Genomic DNA, 20,330 nt, shown 5'->3' with positions numbered 1-20,330 from the left:
CTTAAACTCGGAAATTCTGGAGGGAAATTTAAAAAAAATGTTTTTTGCTGCGCACCCAGGCACTTTATTCGCACAGTAATCAGATTTGATATTGCTCTGTTTGCACTTCAACCTGATATATAATGTTTTTTTTTTCTCCCGTCTCAAGGCTAAACTGAAGTCTTTGCCCATGTCGGACTATAACAGAGGGCTGGCAGGAAGACTGCACTCAGGCATAGAAACAATATAACTAAAGGGGCCACAGCCTCGCTTTAAATCATTTAAACATTGATTTTGTGTTCAGTTCGGGCTTGTTAATCTTTCAGTAATGAAAAACTGCAAATGAAGACTTCAGAACAGCCAGTAAAACACGCTCAAAGATCGCTAATGCATTTTAATTGGCACATCCTGGTGTTTGTTTTAGCTTTTGTTAAAATATAAGCGCATTTTTCTCAATTTGGCGATCCTGCCAATTACTCATCCCCATCTGGAATTAGCCAAAGCTGTGGAAGGAGTGAAAAAACCTAACATTAACTAGAAGTACAGATTACTAATTAGTTTCTGTCTTTCTTCAGAATAACCAGACAGCAAACCAGAAGAAGGGAATAATACCTGATATTAACCACCTGAACCTGGCCGTCATCAACGGGGAGCGTCGATCCGATCTGTGTAAGCCCCTCCTCCTCGTTACAGCAGAAGGAATACTGCAACACGTGAGAGTGAAACACAGTTAGCATCTGTTCTCCGAGGAGACGTCGCGGCTGTGACGAACGTCTTCGCCTCTACCTGCAAGAGTCCATTTACGAGGAAGAGCTTCATGAAGAAGTGAGCATTAGCTGGACCCTGGTCCACGTACAGGAGAGTTCCCCGGGCTGCTGCCGTCTGGAAACTCACAGTGATGTCGTTGACGGCGGCGAGTTCCACGGCCGCGAACTCCAGATACGAATCCCCAAAGTACCGGACGTTGCTGGAACCTCGGAGAACAGGGAAGAAATGAGGCAAACTAAAATCGGCAGTAGGACAAACAGAAAACAGCCCGACTGCAGGTGATGCAGCTCTGCTGAGATTCTCCATTGATCCTTGAAAGAATTCAACACTTCCTCCCCTTCCTCCGCAGGGAGGGCTGCACACACAATCAGACGCACAACGCTGACCTCAGAGTTAGTTAAGATTCAGCGTCCGCCTAATAACAACTCAGCGGGCCAGATACTGATGAGGCTTTAACACTGACCTGCTTTTAAGTCTGGGCTCTTCTACACACCCCGCTGCACGTTGCTTTATGATAATACAAACATGCTTCTCACTCTGGTCAAGTAAAGAAAAAACACAACCCAGATGATTATTATTACCAAAGGGCTTCCAGGGCTCTCGCTCATCCCAGCTTTCCTTCTGCTCACTGTACGGCCGCACTAACTAGTCTTATTTGCCAGAAGGCTGTGAAGCATGCAAATGGCGCTATATTAGCTGGGAGAGGAGTTGGCTCGGATGAAACTATTCATACAAGTTTATTGCATGCCTCGTTTTATCGTGGAATAACTTGGCTTATATCATCCATGAGAATGGGTAATTATGGGGCTATTTCAGTAAATGTTGCACTGCCCTCCAGCTTATTGGGGGCAGTGACGCAGACACACTTAAGCGAATGACTTAAGCATTACGGGCGCTCCCGCTCGATATTTCTCACTTTTAGGACGCAGCGGAGGCAAACTGGAAGTCCGCGCCCGATGAGACGCTGGTGGACGCACCTATTTGGGGGTCTGTCTGCAGGAAAAAAAAGTGATTGCACTCTGGTAATCAGTAAATCTCTTTTAAGGTTGTTGCCATGACTAATTGAGCAGATGCAAGGAGGACCTTTATCAATATTTGTTACACGTCAGCTCCTAATAGGCTAGCCCCCGCTTTGATCTGACGGAGTCTCCCCTGGGGTATTTGGCAAACAACATGGCCTAAATACCCCGCTTTCGTCTGGAGAGTAAGATGGCCAATATCCCCGAGGAAAATCTGACAGAAAAAGTGAGAAACATCAGGAGGCGACCTACTGTGATCTGTGCATTAATGAGGATAAACCAGCTTCGCTCCCGACAATGGGCTTTTGCCAATGCTGATGATGGAAAATTACCCCTTAGAGACAAATCTATTCATTAAATTTAAAGCCTTGTTTAGTCTGTTGTAGTCTTTGATGCAGACTGAGGCTGCTGCCAGGAGGCACTACAATATAGTACCTCATTAGCAGTTAGCTAGTCTTCCTTTCAAAGTGTCCCTACCTGCCTTAAACTCTCCCAGCAAGTTTTCATCAACGCATTCAACGCCACGTTGAGCTCGATCTAAATGGTAAATGTGTTCCGTTGACTCTGCATCTCTCTTCCCACAACCAGTAACTCCACACTGCATAGAACCAGTAGATTCCTACGGTCGGAAAAACAAAAACGCTGATGCCAGAACTTTGTATCTACTCTTCAAAAGCTTTTCCACTTTCAGTGAGATATAAAAGTAGCATCGGTGGGAATCTTCCTCGACATAAATCTTTCACGTCAGATTTAATTAGGGCCGGCATTAATACACGTCCATAAAAGAGGTGGGGAAATTGATACGAGTCATATATAATCAGGAAATATGGAGCTCCTCTGTTGCCCAGCAGGCCCCGAGCAGATGTCGGTCAGGTTAAAGAACAAGATATAGAAGCAAAAAAAGAAAAAAAATTATTTGGAGAAATATGAAATTAAGATCAATGAATATGAGGGCAGACTGGGGAATGGTGGGGTTTAATTGATGTAGACGTAATGTTCCATTTATTAGAGAAAAGCCGGGATGTGAGTCCTCTTTCGTCCCTGATTTATCGGGGAAGGTAATAGACTGAATGATCGAACTTGTCACAGGACAGAGATAAAACATTCCCGAGGATCATTCTTGGACCCGAGCAATTTCAGAGCAGGGAGGGAAGACAAAAGGTCATTCCGTACTGTACCTGCAACACCGGCTGAAAATGACTTCGATTAAAGATATATATAACGATAGATGTAGCTGAATTTTATAATACTCCAGAGATGGAAGAGACAGGAAGTTGAGGCTAAAAATAGACCTTTGTTTCAATGTAGGGGATAATTATATCTTTTTAGTTTAAAAATAATAAAGTTAGACAACACCCGGAGAGGCGTGCAAGACAACAGTTGGAATCCAGCGCTCACGTTTTGGCCGGCGCCGCCTTTTCCCTCCTGAATATTCATGATTAAGCTAATTCGTGCGAGTGCCGCTATGACTCACAAGGAAAGTTGTGTCACTGAATATCTCAGAATGGTTTAAGGCGCACTAATCAGGCACTGTCAACTCCATTCATAACAAGCCGCGCCAATAAATAAATACATTTAAAAATGAGCTAACACCAAGCAGAACAAATGTGTGCATGTTAAGCTGAAGGTTAACAAGGTGGCTGCCCAAAGACAGGTGGCGTGTGTTTGAAAAGGGGCCTCCCGGCTAACCTCTTACTCATCGAGTTGATTTTGAAAGGCTTAAGTAATTTCACTGCCGCCGCGCATGGCGGCGAAAGATAACGGCTTCGCCGGTGATCACTCTGAGGAGAGACGCAGACGCAGAAGACGTGGCTTAGCCGCGGTAAGTCTCCTTCTGTCTGCAGGCTCCCGTAGAGATTCCCATCAGTTCTAATATTGTGCCGCTAAAATACTGGGAGGCTCAACAATCCACGTATGTGATGGAAGTCACAAGATAATTCTGCTTCCAGCTCTTAAGCTGCTTCCATTTCTCCCTGTTCTTCCAGTAAGAATCAGAGGCAGACCCCATTTGCGTATGTTAACAGCTGATATGCTAATTGCTGGTGGGACACGCGCTCTGTTTCTATTGACTCAGTACATATGAAAGGTTGTGGCACAGTCTCAGGTTCAAATCAGCGCTATGCAAGTCTATTTCAAGCGGCACCAAGGGCAAAGCATGCCTTTAGATGGTGACCTAGATAGATAAGCTAACAACTTTTAGCTCCCTTTAAATGTATTCATTATGTGTTACGTAGTATAGATGTGTAGGGTTGCTTTCCTTGACGGTGTGTGTGTGTGTGTGTGTGTGTGTGTGTGTGTGTGTTTGTCTCCTCCTCCCTATACCAGTTCAGGGCTGGATCAGGTGCTGCGAGGGCAAACTGCATTATGTTTGGGCCGCAGTGATTTTCCGAGTGTCGTGCTGAATTGGCTCAAGTCCGCCTGTGTTCAATGGGTCTGTTTTACAGCTCTGTGAGCAGTTTCAAAGGCAGACAGACATCATCTGTCAAGGAGTAACAATCTGCCCACAGCTTCCAATTCCTCCTCTCGCACAGATGACTGATTCCGATACCAATCGTGTGCAACATATTGTGTTGGGGCGTATGTCATTTAGGTGTTAACGGACACAGAGTCGAATGACGGTTGAACTGATGCTCTGAAATCATTCTCCTCAAATCTGAATCAAAATGTGTTCAGGTGGAATTTGTACCTGCAGCTGTGCGAACCGCTGCATCTAGGCCTAATATATAATTTTCCTGCTCTGCATGAAATGCTCTGGAATTAAAATCGAAGCAGCTCCGCAGCAGCGACACGTCATTCAGGGGTTTTTATGAAGGACAAGGAACCAAAGGCTTCACAGTTTATAAAGAAAAAAATCTAAACTTCAGGGCTACTTCATGTAATGACTGTAAGTAGTTAAGTGCCACTTTTTTTCCATTTTAGATTGTTGATGGAGTTAAGAGCACTTTGGCAAGAGTCATTTTGTGAAAAAGTTCAACTGAGCAATCAGTTGGAAAAAGGTCTCCTTTTACTTGTTACTTTTCGTGCAGGTTGGAGGTACCACATCAAAGTGTCGGTGTAGAGAACAACCGGTAAAGGCGGCAGAGATACAACAGCGGTGACAGCTGCAACAACGCAGCAACACTGTCAGCAAACTGGTCAAAAGAAGGATGATCAGCTCAGAATAAAGTGATCAACAGCTCGACAAAAGGCAACAATAGAAAAGAGCACTCTGTCTAATTGTTGTGTCCCAAAGGTTCCAGACTGAGGCATTAATTACCAGAAGATGAAGTCAAATCCTGATATTTTCAGCACTATCCAGGTCCAGTCACTATTGCTGTCATCATCTGTGCTAGAAAAGTGATTATTTCCTAACCGGCGTTGAAATGTGATGACCAGTAAAGCACCAAATGCTGCTTTTGTTGTGGGAACCTTCACTTTCCATTGACTATCACATTGTCAGAGGAAATGCATTTAAGGCTCCGAGAAAGAGGCGAGTGCCACTTCGGCTTGGACTGGATGGAGTGTCGGCAAAAACTACTGCGCGCTTTAATTAAATCAAAGTCGGACTGACTTCTGTCTGTGGATTCACACACCAATAATACATCAGCGCGAAGACGAAACCCTGTTAAGAGAAGAAATTTTGTGAGGGAATTGACGGTGCGTGATTTTCTCTCTCTGTTATTAGCAACAAAAGTCCAGAACTTTGGACGGTATATTGACTCACTTGAAAGCTGAGATTAGCTTTTTTAACTAATATTTTGGGACAGTTTTGCAACATTCCTCTCCTACCTGTAGACAGCTCAGCTACAGATGTTGGACCTGTGGCGGCGAGGCCGTGACTGATGTTCCTCGCTGCGGCCTCCAGGAGAACATCGCCCGTTACAGGCGGCAGACAGCTGACCTCGTTGATTCCGTCGATGCAGGAGAAGCCTTCCGGACAGGGATTTACCAGACAGTCGTCATAGTTGTGCTCACAGTTTGTCCCCTGTAAGACGTGCAACAGGTCTACAGTGGGATGTTCAGCGGGGGGGAAGAGGAAGGACGATAATCCCAGAATATTTCAAAAGCAAACGCTCTAAAAGAAAAGGCACCTTCCTGCAAATTAGACCGTGGTTCGAAGAAAATTGAGGACAGTCTGGAGCACCCCCACCCACCTCAGATGCACAATACCCTCCAGTTGTTTGGAGAAAATGAAGGAGTTTCCATTTTTAGATGCACTAGCCCTGGACATGTTCTAGATAATAATAAAATCTTAAAAATCTATTAAGTCTTGGTTTTTTTTACCTCAAAGTCTCTGTATTTTTTAACGAAACCTTATCAAATCATTCAGAATGTTAGGAGAAACGTCTCCAAAGAGAGCACGGAATGCTGAACAACCCACCCTCAAATTTGACTTTAAAGAACCTACAATTAGCCTCCATTTTAGAGGCATTTCTGCTATGACAAAAGAAGCAAATTGACCCAGCGGTGCCTTTATAACCCAGGAATTTTATCCTCACTACAAATTCTGGCCATTGTTACAGACTTTAATCTCAATAAAATGTATAATTAACCTGAAACAAGGACGACGCTCCGCCTTACAGTGAGGATAAATCAGTGAAACTTGTGAAAATAAGGGAGGACTCGTGCGGCTGAAGTTCAAAGAAAAAAAACAATAGTAATAAGGTAGGGGGCCTCACCACAAATCCAGGGCGACAGAAACAGGTGTAGCCATAGCCTGGATGGTTCTGAATACACATCCCCTGGTTGCAGGGCTGTGGAAGGCACTCATTAATGTCATCCTCACAGTGAGAGCCTGTCCAACCTGCCAGGAATAAAAGCCCACACAGTGCAACGGTGAGCCCGGGCTCTCTAACTTCCATCTGAAGCGAATATCAAACAGATTGCTCCAACATTGATTTGCTTCTTTTTTGGGTTCACGCACACACAAAGACAAGGAAAAGCTTTCACTAAAGAGGAGTAAGGCACATCCATTTTAATGAGTCCGGGCCGGATCGTGTTTTTGCACCGTACGACTACAAATTCCTCCCATGAGAAAGAAAAAAATAAGGCAGATTTGAAAAATAGGCATAATGTGGGCATTATATTAACCTTTAGTGGCTTCTTCCCATCCACATTTTTTGAGTGTGAACACGGTTTTAGATGTGGTAAAACACTCTGCACTAACAAGCACAGCTTGTGTGTTAGCGTTTGTTCCTCAGCCGTCAAGGATTCATGGAAAATAACTTCCGGAGGAGGAGAAGAAAATAAAATAAAGCTTCGTCTGACTGGGTTTCGAAGTATATCAAGAGCTTTACAGGATGGGCGAGTGACTCACCAGACCTGCAGTGGCAGACGTAGCTATTAATAAGATCCTGGCAAATGGCACCGTGGTGGCAGGGCGCGGAGCAACATTCGTTAACGTCCACTTCGCAGAAATTCCCCACGAAGCCCGCCGGACAGCTGGGGAGACACATCACATTTTAAACGCCTCGTGGCCGTCTCGGAACTGTCGCGTGCCTCCCGCCGGCCCGGCAGAGTGAATCTGGAAGAATATCTTGTTTTCCATTATTTATCAAAAAGTGCAACTTTTTTTTTTCCTCTCCTTTTTCCACTTGGCTGCTCCTTCTTGTTTCCGAGTGGTGGAAAGAAAAAGACAAAGCCTGAGAGATTCAACAGAAGAATCAGTGAAGCGGGAAATAAAATTCAAAGGAGCTCATGTTCATCCAACATTGAATCCATCTGTAATACGCTGACCGTTTCCAACATTTGCTTTTAAGGCTCGGTCATTATGATAAACGTCATTTTTGTGTGCGTGTTAGCAGGAGCAGCTACGCTAAAGCCATGCTTTGATGAGAAATGTTCCACTTTAATGATAGATTCCATGTATAATATTATAGATATGAGAGACAGTATATTACATTTGTATGGTACCTTCTTCTCAAGAACCACGCTGAAGAAGCAGAGAAGTCTAAGGAGTTATTGAACTTCATGAACTCATTATTGCAGGTTATTAGACGTGTGCATTAGCAAACCCTCTGTCCTTGCCCTACTGTATAGTGGAGCTCATGTTACGTCCTGATGCTTTGTTAAGACGTTGTTAGATACCCACTAACGGTGGAAGTGCACACTGATACACGTGCCTTTTTGTCCACTTAAATGAGGCTGCTTGCATTGTAACCGGAGGTAATAGATGGAGCTGCCGATGCAGCCCTCGCAGGCTAAGTGCCCTGGATGTTTTGTGGATGGGGCAACTGAATCGATGCGAGTCTTTATGTGTTAATGTCAATGTTGCTAATTTGTGCCTGTGATGGGCCCGTGCACACTGGCAGACCAAAAAAATAAAAAAATGAGACAAACATGGCATGCTGGTACGAGGAGCGCTCATTTAGGCGATAACAACGAGCCTAATCACGTATCAGAGCTACCTGGGGACATGGAAGTCCAAGGTCTGCTGGCTTTCATGGATTTTCAATTCGCAGTCACCAGACCTCGAACCCGCTCGGCACCTTTGGGAATATCTGATACCAGAAAACGTGGCGCAAGCAGAACAAGCTGTAATGCTGATCCAACACTATCGAGACCATTATCAAACAAGCTTCTATTCCCATAAAGACCCATTAACCCCGCTTCCTCAAGTTTCTCTTATAAACAAACATTCATTCATTCATCCAAATGTCTCGAGACAAATAAAATTCAATGCTCATTTTGTTTATAGGCGTTCCCCACGCTTCCTTAATCATGTAATAGCAGGTGGGAGCACGTTTGCCCATCAAAACGCCCGTCAAAATATACAAAAAGTCATTTTTCTTGACATTCCGCTGTCGGCAGAACTGATTAAAATTAAGGTGTACATCATTTTTTATGTCACAGGCATGAATAGGTACATGTGTGTGTGCGTGCGTTTGTGCAACGCCTCCTACTGCACACACCCACCCACCCACACACACACACATACACACCGGGGTTGGTTTCAGGGATGCTGTAACTGCGCCAACCTATTTGTAGTTGTGGTTGTCTGGGACACATTAAATCATGTCACTTGAGCAGCAGCACATCCGCACGAGGTTAGACAATGTAATTAACAGTAAGGCATCAGGGGAGTGGTTGTGTCAAACATGCATGCTTTTACTGCATGTAGCCCGCATTCAGATGCACTTCATCACTGGTGGGGGGGTGTCAGCAATTAAAACGTAATGATTCACCAGTGACAGAGTGCCCGCATGAGACAGCACGGCGAGCTGGGGACGAGCAGGAAATGATGTGGGAGGGAGCTTTTCCCGCCTTTTTTTTGAATGTTTGACATGCTAAAGCAAAACAACGTGACTTGAGGCTTTAAAGATGGTCGCGGGGGTGTCGTTCTAGGTCATTTTCAGATGTCGGCTGAGCAGGTCAGACATTAAGGTGCCCCAGTGATAGTGTGGGCACTTTGATGAGGAAGCTAGCTGAAGCTACTGGATTAGCAGAGCTGCAAAGCTGGAAAAATGTCAATCAGATCAGTGTTGATCAGCGAATCACAATTCTTCTCGAGCGTCTCCAGCGGGGAGCGGCTTACCGACACGTGAAGTTGGATCCCTCGCCATCAACGCAGGTGGCTCCGTTGAAGCAGAGTGAGCCATTTGAGGGAGCAGTGCTGCAGACATCTATGTCATCCTGGCATGTTTTCCCGGTGTAACCATCCTTGCAGAAGCACGCGTATTTGTCAGTGAGGTCCACGCACGTGCCTCCGTTCAGACAGGGACCTTCAGCACAATCCTGTAAATAAAAATGGGAGAAATGATGACTGGTCCATAAAAGAAGAACCCTTTTGTTTTCAACATCCTGCTTCTTGATCACAGTGGATAAATCTTCCCAAGGACCTCGTCGGTGTGTTATCAACACCGCACTTTTGATTATTAAGCACAAACAATTTCTTTTAATTGGGATGTGTACAATGTTTACATGATCGCGGAAGTGCCACTGACGTATCACGCAGGGAAATCAAAGGAGTTAGTTCTAACAAGGGCCACACAAAGATTAGGAATTTCTCAGGTCATTCAGGCTGAATCAGATGCTTTTTTAATCAGGCTCAACTCACGTCGATGTTTGTTTCACATCTGCTGCCCGTCCATCCAGATTCACACAGGCAAGAGTATGAAAAGAGGCCATCTTCACAGCTGAAAGGGTCCAAATCAACCAGGTAAGCATCACGCTCTTAAACTATGACGCTCTAGAGTCTAGAGTACGTAATGATGATGATCCTAGTCTTTCAGCCGCCACACGTGTCCCAAAGCTCGGTACCTGCCATGAAGACAGGGCGCCGACGCGCATTCATCCACATCGGTCTCACAGTGGCGCCCTGCGAAGCCAACGGGACACAGGCAGAGGTAGCGATCGATCCCATCCAGGCATTTCCCGCTATTCTGGCACGGCTCCGATACGCACTCGTCGATGTCGACGCCGCACTGTGGCCCTAGAAAACCATGAAATAAGTCATTTAGACGCCCAGGCCAAAGATGCATAAACGCGGTTTCCTCGCAAGGCCCATTCAAACCGAGTTCTGATGAGTTCTACCAGGTTCACCTATGGACCGTTTCTCTGTCAATACCCTTTGATGAATCGGATCGAATCCCTTTAGAGAGCATTCTTCCCCAGTGACGGCGCTGTACATTCAGCATTAACAGAAACCCGGGCTATTGGAACCGCAGGTGCATGCAATCAGCCTGAACGCCTCCTTCAAGGTTAAACTCTAAAGATGAAAATATTAAATATTAGATATTTGCTAAAACATGCTGTGCATATATTACTGTATAATAAAATCTGCATCCATAAATGATGCAATTTTCCTATCCACGCTGCTTAAAGGCCAGTTAAGGGACAAGTTATCATGTGTTTTATGTGTCTGAGCAATAAAAATGTTGCACGTGAGCAGATACGGTGGCGATCAGCAGCAGAATCCCAACAATGAGCAACACACATCTGAAAATGCATCCCAAGGTACCCGTAGCTGCGCTTTGCCATGTTTTGGAAGGAAAATCGAAGAGAAAAAAAGAAAGCAAACCAATAAAAACTCCATTTCTCATCCGGCAGGAATGTGGGGGTGACCCTGTCGGAAGTGATGGAAATTATGGAAATTAGGCTACATTTGATTCAAATGAGCACATGCGATATGTAAATTCTTGCACGGACCATTTTAGGTAAACATAAAAATGGCGGGTCCCCACTGTCCCGACAGCGAATTGCACCCATGTTCTTTCAATCCTTGTCAGTCAAATCTTACGCGGCGGTGGGACGACCAGCGTGGCTGCACGGAGTAAAGTGGCGTCTGCGAACGGCAGGGGGCATATTGAAACCGCTCCGTGAGAACGGGACATGTTTTTCTCTTTTTGTCTTCTCTTTGATGCGCCGTGATCAAAGCCTGACAGCAGCCGTGACCACGAGGACGTCCTTCGCTGTCACCAGACGTCCCTTTAAATCATTATTTATTTTTTCCCATCGCCCAAAAACACACCTTGACCGGCTTTATCAGAAAAGGGAGAAAAGCGGGAAAGACGGTGGCTCACATGCCTGGAACAAGACCTTTGAGGCAAGTGGCGTCCCAAAAAGGCTGCGATCGTTGGGATGTACTCGGTATCCCAACGTCTGATGTGAAGTAAATAGTAAGAAATAATCCTAAACTGATGGGAACTGAAGTGTCGAGGTCACACGCAGCTGTCCAAGGTGGCGAGATGGTCACACACACACACGGAGAGCGAGCATGCTAACGTTGTGACTGGGGATCAAACCCACAACCTTCATGCTGGGAGGCAATAGGGCTCGAGTGGTTTTTGACGAAAGTATCATAAATGATCGTTTTGACTTCTTGACCTGCTGGTTACCTTCACCCGTGGAAGGGTTTTGTTCTACACGACATTTATCACGTCCATTTTTGTGCAACATTTTCCTCCTGTTGTTCTTTTGATGCTAAACGTATTTGAATCACAAAGAAAACAGCTACGGTCTTAAAATTATGGATTTGTGCGGATTTAGCATTAGTGTATGCAAATGCGTCCAAATTACCCTGATTCACAAACACACCCGTTGAGGACACTAAATTTACACATATTACTCATTCAAGACAGATGTTAAAACCAAACATTACGCTGAACACATCTTACACGTAGCCGTGAACTCCTCATTAGAATCTAAGAGTGCCAAAGTGAAACTACCAACAGAGAGACTTTTCCTTGAGGCCACCTTTGACTGCACTTTAAGGCGGGAGGCCAGAAGCCACCATGTGCACGCACAGTCAGAGAGGCGCTGCTCCAAAATGGAGGCTCGCGGGGCGCCGTGGTTACGATCTGAGAAACAAAGAGGTGAACACACAGAGATAACTGTGCAACTTGATTAAGGCACAGATGACAATAATTAACGGGAATCAAAACCAGCAGGAAAGGAAAGAAAAAGTGGCGTATCATGAGAAACAAAGAGAACGGAAGAAACAGAACCAACATTTCTGGTTCTGCGCCACACAGCCTGTCCCACATGAGCTATGAGATCCTGGAACCTTTACTGTACTTTCTCCACCGCCACAGATCCTCTGAAGTAGCTTTATTCAGAAAGTTGCTGGATATTTATTATTTATCCGGACCACCCCCCAAAAAAGAGAAAGAGGAGATCACAGAGGAATCCGATGAGAGGAGAGAGTTCAAGCTGCGAAGGCAACGTCATCTATAACAGAAGCTGTCAAAATATTCTCCCTCCTTCCAATAAATCAGAGACAAGCGAGGAAAACGCGCCGAGGACTGTTTACAGTAGCCTTAATTATAGTGCGGTGCCTCGGAGAAGGGCCTGCTTTTGCCGGGGAATTAAAATTTAATGAATTAACACGATGCCGCTAATTCCACAGTTGGATTTCTTTTTTATTTCGATTCTTAGAACTGAATGAATTGAATTATTTTTCACTGAAATCTACGAGACATCCAACAATGAGAAATGTCAAAAGTGATGAATAATTCTCCGCCGACTCGCTCCTTAATCGGCTGTTTTAATCTCTCTCTGTAAACATGTCAAAGTTTTTTCATAAAAGAGAATAAATTTGTCCTAGTGTATACTCACTGATCCCATTTCAGAGGCTGAATCTCATTTCTCCTATTAAACTGCCTTGAATTAAAACCAAATCCTTATTATTTAAAATTACGTATTTCCTGGCTCCTGGTGGCAAAGATCAACAATAATAATCCCAATTAATAGAAAGGTTATGTTGATAAAAGCCCTGTGGGTAAAATACAGTCTAATTCAGGCCCCACGCTCCTTTTTATGGTACATCTTTTCTTTTCATGTTGTCCATATGCTCCTCTTTATCTGGGATCACATTTAAATTATAGAGACGCAACCTATGCAGACAAAAATTCCAAGCCCCCCCTCCTTTTTTAACAACCAAGGTCACCGTCTGCGGCGTGTGTTCTTTTAGGGTGTGTCCCAACCCACCGTGGCAGGTTTAACTGCAGAAAAATGGATGTAGCATCAGACATATGGTTCAAAGGAGTTGCACTTAGGTTCTTAATTAATCATCATTCTCTGCATAGCATAAAATAAACCACTCACGGGGTCATCTTCCCTTCCATCCTATAAAAGAGCCATAAAGTGGCTTGCACCTTGGCGGACCGCAATTATGGTGGCAGATTTACTAGTAATACTAGAGAGAGGACACTCTGCAGATGAAACTAATCTGCTCCTGAACCTGGAGGCCTGTGGAGGTGCCCGCTGCTACTGTGCAATGATGTGTCCATCGTCTCGGTCCAACGTTTGTTTCCCGTCGTCATCGTTCAAGTGTCGCAGCCTTCAACTGTTAGAATGAGAAAATTTACTCAAGAAGTTGCCACAGGTGATCCTTCGTGCCGTAAAGGAGCGTCGCTCCAGCCGAACAGCCGCGCTCGGCCCAGTCTCAGCGTTATTTATCAGCTTTGCGCAGCGGCAGGTGACAGAGCAGACAATGCTGCCACGGCCGGAACATCGGCGCCGCCCAAAATGCTGACCGAGGGAACGGCCGCGGTCGTGTCACACAGGGGAACGCCGTCCTTAACCACGGGTGAAGAAGAGAGAAGAGAAGGTGAAGAAAAGTATGCTTACACCATGATTTATATAAAGATGGGCCATTAATCATGTCCCTGTAATGACTTCTGACTGTGGTGCAGAGTGAAACGGCCGTGCGGATGATCGGGGTTCAGGAGCCTTTTAGAAGAAACCCCTTAAATTGATCAAACAGCAGCTGTCAGTACTTTTACACAGTTGGATGTAATATTGATTACTTTTCTGCACCCCTTCAGTGTCAAATATCGGCCTGTGGCTACCTCACAACTGACGGATAAAGTTTAATCTTCACCTCCTCCATCTGCGTGAGGAGGTCCTGAGAGCAGCGAGAAAAAATGTTGTTGAGGAGCGAATCCGATTCCCACATGATTCCGGCGCGATCGATTTCAGGCGTGTCACAACCTGGATGCTCCAGCTTCTCGACTGGCGCACACAAAGATAAGACGTCTCCTGCTTCATCGCCGCCGAGCCACATTTCGCCACAAATCGCCAGAAGAACGCCATGTCCATGCCTTCGTTAATGTCACCTCGAGCCGCACTGACAAACCTGAATTATCCACGAGGACATCATGGAGTATTAAAGTGAGGCTTCGTCACAAAGCAAATAGAAATGTGACTTTATAATGCGACTTTGTGATGGAAGAGAAATGATGTGCCTCCATTTTCCTCCCTTTCAGGCCTCTTTTGGGATGGTTTTAGCACATACTTACGGTATATTTAATAGTGATGTGATTTGAGAAAATATCTGACTTGGCCTCTTTTGTGCCTCTTCAGAGCCGCTGGCACCGAAGTTGTAAATGAAAAAGAAAGGTTCACCCTTCGTCCCGTCTCTCCATTATTGAAAGAAAATGTGTTTTTTTAAGAGTGTTCGACAGCACCAGTGTTCTGGGAAAAGATGTCCAACCCAGTCATACATTAGTAGAAAAAAATAATGCATTTTCTGGATAGGAGGAGGCAGAAATTAGGAAATAACTTGCTAACACTGGCCAGAATATTCAGTTCTAATTCATTATTGGCTGATCAGATCGTTGAAGAGCGCCGCTCCAACACCGCAACAAAGCGGCTTCACCAACTTCAGTCACAATGAAAGTTGGCATCCTGGATGTGCTAAATAACTATATCAACCACCCCCCTTCTCTGTTGGAAGCAGAGAATAATATGATGATCCCGTCGAGTGACACGGGGAATTAAAGGATGGGTGAGATGGGAAACATGACACATTGGACCACAGAGGTCCAATAACTCAAAGCAAATTTAGCCACAGACTGCCACAGCACCATGCGACTGGAGCTCTACCTGAGAACATGTTTTTACTTGTGTTACTGGAGCAAATATTTCGTTGGACTCCACCTTGGTTTGAGCCGATCCGAACTGAATCCATCCTCTCCCCGCTGACTCTCTTGGGAAAGCCAGATGAGCTTAGAGCAACAGAAAAAGTAATGACTAGTGTGTTGCCTGCGCACAGGCCTAATAATAAAAGCTGCTTCTGTGGGAATTGGGCCACGTGTGTCAGGTTCGGCTCTCCAGAGTAGCAATGCCTCGGGGACACCCACCACTTCCTCAACTGGGAAAGGATAAATTGATGATACAGTGTGGAAGACAAATGAAATTAATCTTCCCGCTGCCTGACAGGAATCGGCATTAGGGCTGTGCACACGTACGTACACATGCCGGCGCTAAAATAGCTTGATCTGTGTGAGCGGAAAATAAGACAAATGGACCGGAGTCGAACAACAGAGTTCTAAAGAGCCCGGTGAAACCCAATAAAGCAAGCTAACGTTCCCTCAGATGTTTTCATCCGATTAAACAAGTGACATGAATTTGTCTCTTGTTAGCCTCACTGAAAAGCCAGCCCGGTATCTTCCAGAGGCAGACGAGCTAATTAAAAGCCGACCATTGTGAGGCGGCGCTTTCATTCATTTATTTATTTTTTTACCCAGAGCCAGATCTGCATCAGAGTTGCCTCGGTAACATACAGCCACCGGGCCACGATAAGCTTTCTGAGGCTCTGGTATCGATCTTCACGTCACTGGAGGGGAAAAAAGACCTACCTGAGTATCCGGGGCGACAGACGCATTCGAAGCCGCCGCGTGTGTTGATACAGATACCCTCGTTCAGGCAAGGTGAGTCCTCGCACTCATTCACGTCCAGGTCACACAGTGTCCCAAAGTACCCTGGGGGGCACACACATCGGAACCTGGGGAAGGTGTGACAACACTCGATCAGAAGGAAGTGACAGTACGGAAGAGCCAGATGACAACGCGGATGAAATCCATTAAAAACTACGAATCTGACAGCTCAAAATTAATAATGCGGCGCTCCTGTGTAACTTCATTTGCACCCTGTTCGAAGGCGCCGAAGGGAAGGGCTTAACCTGTCCAATAAGACTCCTTACTCAATCCAAATCCCTCTGCTGCTCTGCGGTGGAGTCCAATTTGCCTGGTTCGGCATCCCGCTTGTGAGCGAGATAACAAGAAAAATATATCATTAGGCACCTCTGTGCTCCAGGTCTTTTGATCATATTCTCATTCATTACACTTACCCATAAATCAGCTGTGTTATTTGGAATCTTTATAATCGACTAAATGACATCATCCATAATAATATTCCCTCATCATGTAAAAGAGGACGGGCTGGCGGGAGAGACTGGCGCCCTCTAATCAACGCCTTTTCTTTTAAGGGAAGACAAACAGGAGGCAGCCAAAGGCACACAGGACAAGAGGCGCCGTGCAGATGCGCTTGTTCATCTTGTCGGGTCAGGGAGATTAAGATAGCGGCGCGTGCTGTGTTTGCGGTGAGTTCCGGGGTTAAAACACACCTGATGTGAACTCCCCGGACTGTGCAATCAGGCAGACCGCTCTGAGCAGGGCCGGGTCACATGGGAGCCAAATCATGACGGGAGGCGAACTGAAGACAAACCATTTAGGACTCAAATTGGCCCTGGGACTCCTCTACCCATCTGTCCAACTAAGCCTGGAAGCCCCGGGGCTCCCATTAAGCACAGCAGAGAGAAGCACCAGTGGAGTAAAGCCCAATCTAGATACATGATGTGTTCCTGCTGAATTCGCTCTGTCTTCAGAACAGCAGCTTATGTGTGTCAAGGATAAAGACAGGACTCCTTATATAAAACCAGAGCGCTTTTTGAGGAGCTACTGCAGCCTCGCCTGCATCGTTATGGGGTAGGTGGCGACGATTTCCGTTCAGGGAAAGGATCCGCCGTCATCGACATACACATGAAATCAAGCGCAGATTGAATTAGCACGAAGAGTTCTTACTTATTGGTGAGGTCTTGACAGACAGCGGCGTTGTGGCAAGGACTCGACGCACACTCATCGATGTCCTCCTCACAGCGTCGGCCTGAAAATCCCGTCTGACAATCGCAGCTGTTAAGGACAATCGTTAATATTGAAGGTGTTTTTTAAAAAAAAAACGAAAATCCCTACTGAGGACAGAAGACAAAAGAAATCAGAGAAGAAAGAAAAAACAATGTTGTGTACTTATATTGATATCAATTACACAGATGGATGCTTTTAAATGAAACAGAACATCGATAAATCCAAGTGCTTGTCGACACACACAGAAATACACTAATTAGTTTTTTTTAAAAATGGGGAAAAATGTCTGATGTAATGAAGATTGCAGCACAGGCAAGAAAAGCCTGCAGTGTCATCACCAGCCAGCATTTGTGTTAATTGTGGAAGGTTCATTATCACTAAAGAGGACATATATCTTCATAGGGAAACACGTCTGATGATCATCCATTAAGAAAAGATAATAGAGGACAATGGTGCTTATTAGTTTCTTCAAGCTTAGGCCCTAACCTTCACAAAACAAGAAGAAAAGTATTTTTTCAGTGGAAATGATGTTTAAAATAATTCTCTACTTAATAGGTGGCATTCAAAATGTGGGACAGGAGGAATTAAATAAATTGCACCGTTCAAATCCAGTCATGTTTGTAGTCCTGCGGCAGAGAAGAATCTATTAAATCTAATCATAGCAAACATTCCAAGGACAACACCCAGCTGTTGGTATTCTTACTCTATCAAGTTTGGAACATTTTTAGTCACGGGGGGGTCGGTGCCGTTGGCCTGGGGTAAGAATGGTCTAATGCTCATTCAAACTGGAGGAAACAGGGATTTAAAAAACAAACCTTAGCATCTCTTCTTTGTTTCTTTCCACTTTACTCAGGCGTTTATTTGAGACAGAGGCAATTTTCCGGAGTCCCTACATGTCCCGGGCACAAGGCTACATGCAGGTACACCTTCTTAAGGTGATGCAACTCTTTATTTAATTTGTGTGTCTTGATGGCCGGAGTGGAAAGGGTTAACTAACTAACCAACCAACCAACCAACTAACTAACTAATGCTCCACTGTGCAAACGCAATGCAGGTACTGAAGGAATTCATGCTAGTTAATGATCTCCTGACTGAGTCCCAGTTTGAGTGTTGTAGATCAAATTAGTAGTGATCAAAATATGGTTGAACATTTTTTATTTGTGCGCGCGTGTGTGTGTGTGTGTGTGTGTGTGTGTGTGTGTGTGTGTTATAAAACTGTTGTGGAAGCTGGTTCGGGCTGACCGACTTTACCTGTAACTGTTGACCTGGTCCACACACTGGCCTTGGTTCTGACAGGGATCTGACGCGCATTCATCGGTGTCGGTCTCACACCGGCTTCCTTCAAAGCCTGAAAGACAGATGAGGAAAGCGACGGGCCGTCAGGCTCCAGTACGTCCTGAAAACACCAGGGCGGATGATAACAAAAGTCCCGGGCAACGCCGTTTTAATAGAGCCCGTGGCCCCTGCAGCATGCCTCCTCTTTCGTCTCCGTCCTCGCCGTTTCCCCTCTGAGAGCGTGTAAGTCTAATAATACTTCAGTGCCACAGACAGATTGGTCTGAGGGTTAGTGGTTTGGGGTTTGGGAGGTGTGTGTCTTCCAGCGCTGCCGTGCATCTGGCGTCGGTGTTTGTGGGCCAGTTTGAGTGCGTGGGGGAAGGGCGACATCTTGTTACCTTAGGGTAAGAGACAGAGGGTAAACCCAGGGGCTCTTTTGCCCTTTTGCATTAAGAGGTTTGAGGGGCACACTGGCTAAGCAGATCAGTGAAAATCAGCCCTGAAGCTTGCACATTGGGCCCTCTCTGAGGCATTCCCTCCCGTCAAAAACGCAATCTAAGCAGGTCGATGAGTTCAAACATAAAGAAAAAAATGGCCTTTTTAAATTGATTCTATTTTATTCCTGCGTGTGTCAGAATGACAGACGTGCAGCTCTTTGTATTCAACCCAAACCCAAACATGACACACAGACTGCTTTTACAACGTAGTACTGGGTTAAATAATTGTTTTAATTCCCTCTGTATTCCAGCAACTCCAGTCCACATAGCTTGAACCGAGGAGGATGGAAGCCGTTAGTTCTAATTTTCCATTCATGACATTCAAACTGTATGAATGCAGTAAATCCTGAGAAGAAATTTGCCTTGGAACCAAATGAAGCTCCAGGAGCAGCCCTCACGATCTATATTTAATGGGTGAAGGAATATATGGGTATTTCCAAAGTGAAGTTAAATTTCCGGTCCAATTACGGCGTTGAGAATGAGGCGCTCGGCACAGTCGCGGTCCTGTGAAGGAGGGGGGGGAATCCAGGAGACCGCGGAGAATCTGCTGAATTATAGGACAACACCGGTTTCTAAAGCTGCTCTGTCAGTCAAAGCCATGCTGGCGCCCCTCCGGGACCATCCCGAATGTCACCGCAACGTAATGCATCTTCTGCCACGAGCACTGACTGGAGGCCTGCCTTTGACTGAGTACAGAGAGAGATACCCAAGGCACTTAATACTCACACAGTCATTCCATCATCTGACTGGGACCGCGTGTGTGATCACCGCTCCTTCCAGTCAAGGTCTCCGAGGAGAAGAAATTGCGAGTAATCCCCCACGGATGGCGAACTAACTTTGATAGGCATTTCAATTGAAATGTGCCATGTTTTCATCGTAGCATTATGAATTAGGTTTGGACCGTCAAGACGGTGACTCGACTGTCAGCCTGATCTAAGAGCTCCTCACGTGCACGGATGATGGCTCTTTGTGGCGTCCTGAGTGTCATAATAGCAGATTTCGGGTGATTTTTCTCGATGAACCCGACTGTAGCGTTTCAAAGCACAGATAAGAACTGAGGAACACACACACTCACCTCTTTTTATATCTTTGCGAGGATCTTTGACACTATGCACCCTCAACTCCTCACCTTAACCCTAGAAGTCTAACCCCAATCCTGAAACAGCCCTTTGAAGACAACTCATTGTGGTACTGACGCAGCATGAGGAACACACACCCACACAGCCACACAACCTCCCCATACATGCAGTACTGGACAGAGAAACAACTGAGCATCTGCTCGTGCATTTGACGGGGGCCATGTGGTTAGGATAACATGTTAATGGATGAACCGGTCATAGCAGATGCACCCTCGCCATCACACCACTTTACTGGAGCGTGACAGGGCGAGTTAGCTGAGGAAGTCTTCAAATCTCATCAGCATCCGCCTCGCTGAGACGAGCCCCCGT

General features: G+C 45.5%; 1 protein-coding gene across 1 annotated transcript in view; it reads right to left on the bottom strand.

Moving 5' to 3' along the window:
* The window catches only part of eys (eyes shut homolog), a 101,077-nt gene that overhangs the window by 38,353 nt on the left and 42,394 nt on the right, over positions 1-20,330 (bottom strand). The window contains exons 25-35 of the mRNA XM_057047223.1: positions 18,362-18,458; positions 17,051-17,158; positions 15,827-15,972; positions 10,005-10,176; positions 9,802-9,880; positions 9,280-9,479; positions 7,063-7,187; positions 6,425-6,549; positions 5,535-5,730; positions 766-953; positions 592-683 (exon numbers count right to left, since the gene is read on the bottom strand). Coding sequence (XP_056903203.1) covers positions 592-683; positions 766-953; positions 5,535-5,730; positions 6,425-6,549; positions 7,063-7,187; positions 9,280-9,479; positions 9,802-9,880; positions 10,005-10,176; positions 15,827-15,972; positions 17,051-17,158; positions 18,362-18,458 — 1,528 coding nt within the window. The remainder of the gene's footprint in view (positions 1-591; positions 684-765; positions 954-5,534; positions 5,731-6,424; positions 6,550-7,062; positions 7,188-9,279; positions 9,480-9,801; positions 9,881-10,004; positions 10,177-15,826; positions 15,973-17,050; positions 17,159-18,361; positions 18,459-20,330) is intronic.

This window comes from Takifugu flavidus, chromosome 11 (genome assembly GCF_003711565.1).
Source record: "Takifugu flavidus isolate HTHZ2018 chromosome 11, ASM371156v2, whole genome shotgun sequence".
NCBI classification, from domain to species: domain Eukaryota; kingdom Metazoa; phylum Chordata; class Actinopteri; order Tetraodontiformes; family Tetraodontidae; genus Takifugu; species Takifugu flavidus.
Note: the sequence above shows the minus strand (reverse complement) of the source record. Positions and strands in the feature narration are given on the sequence as shown.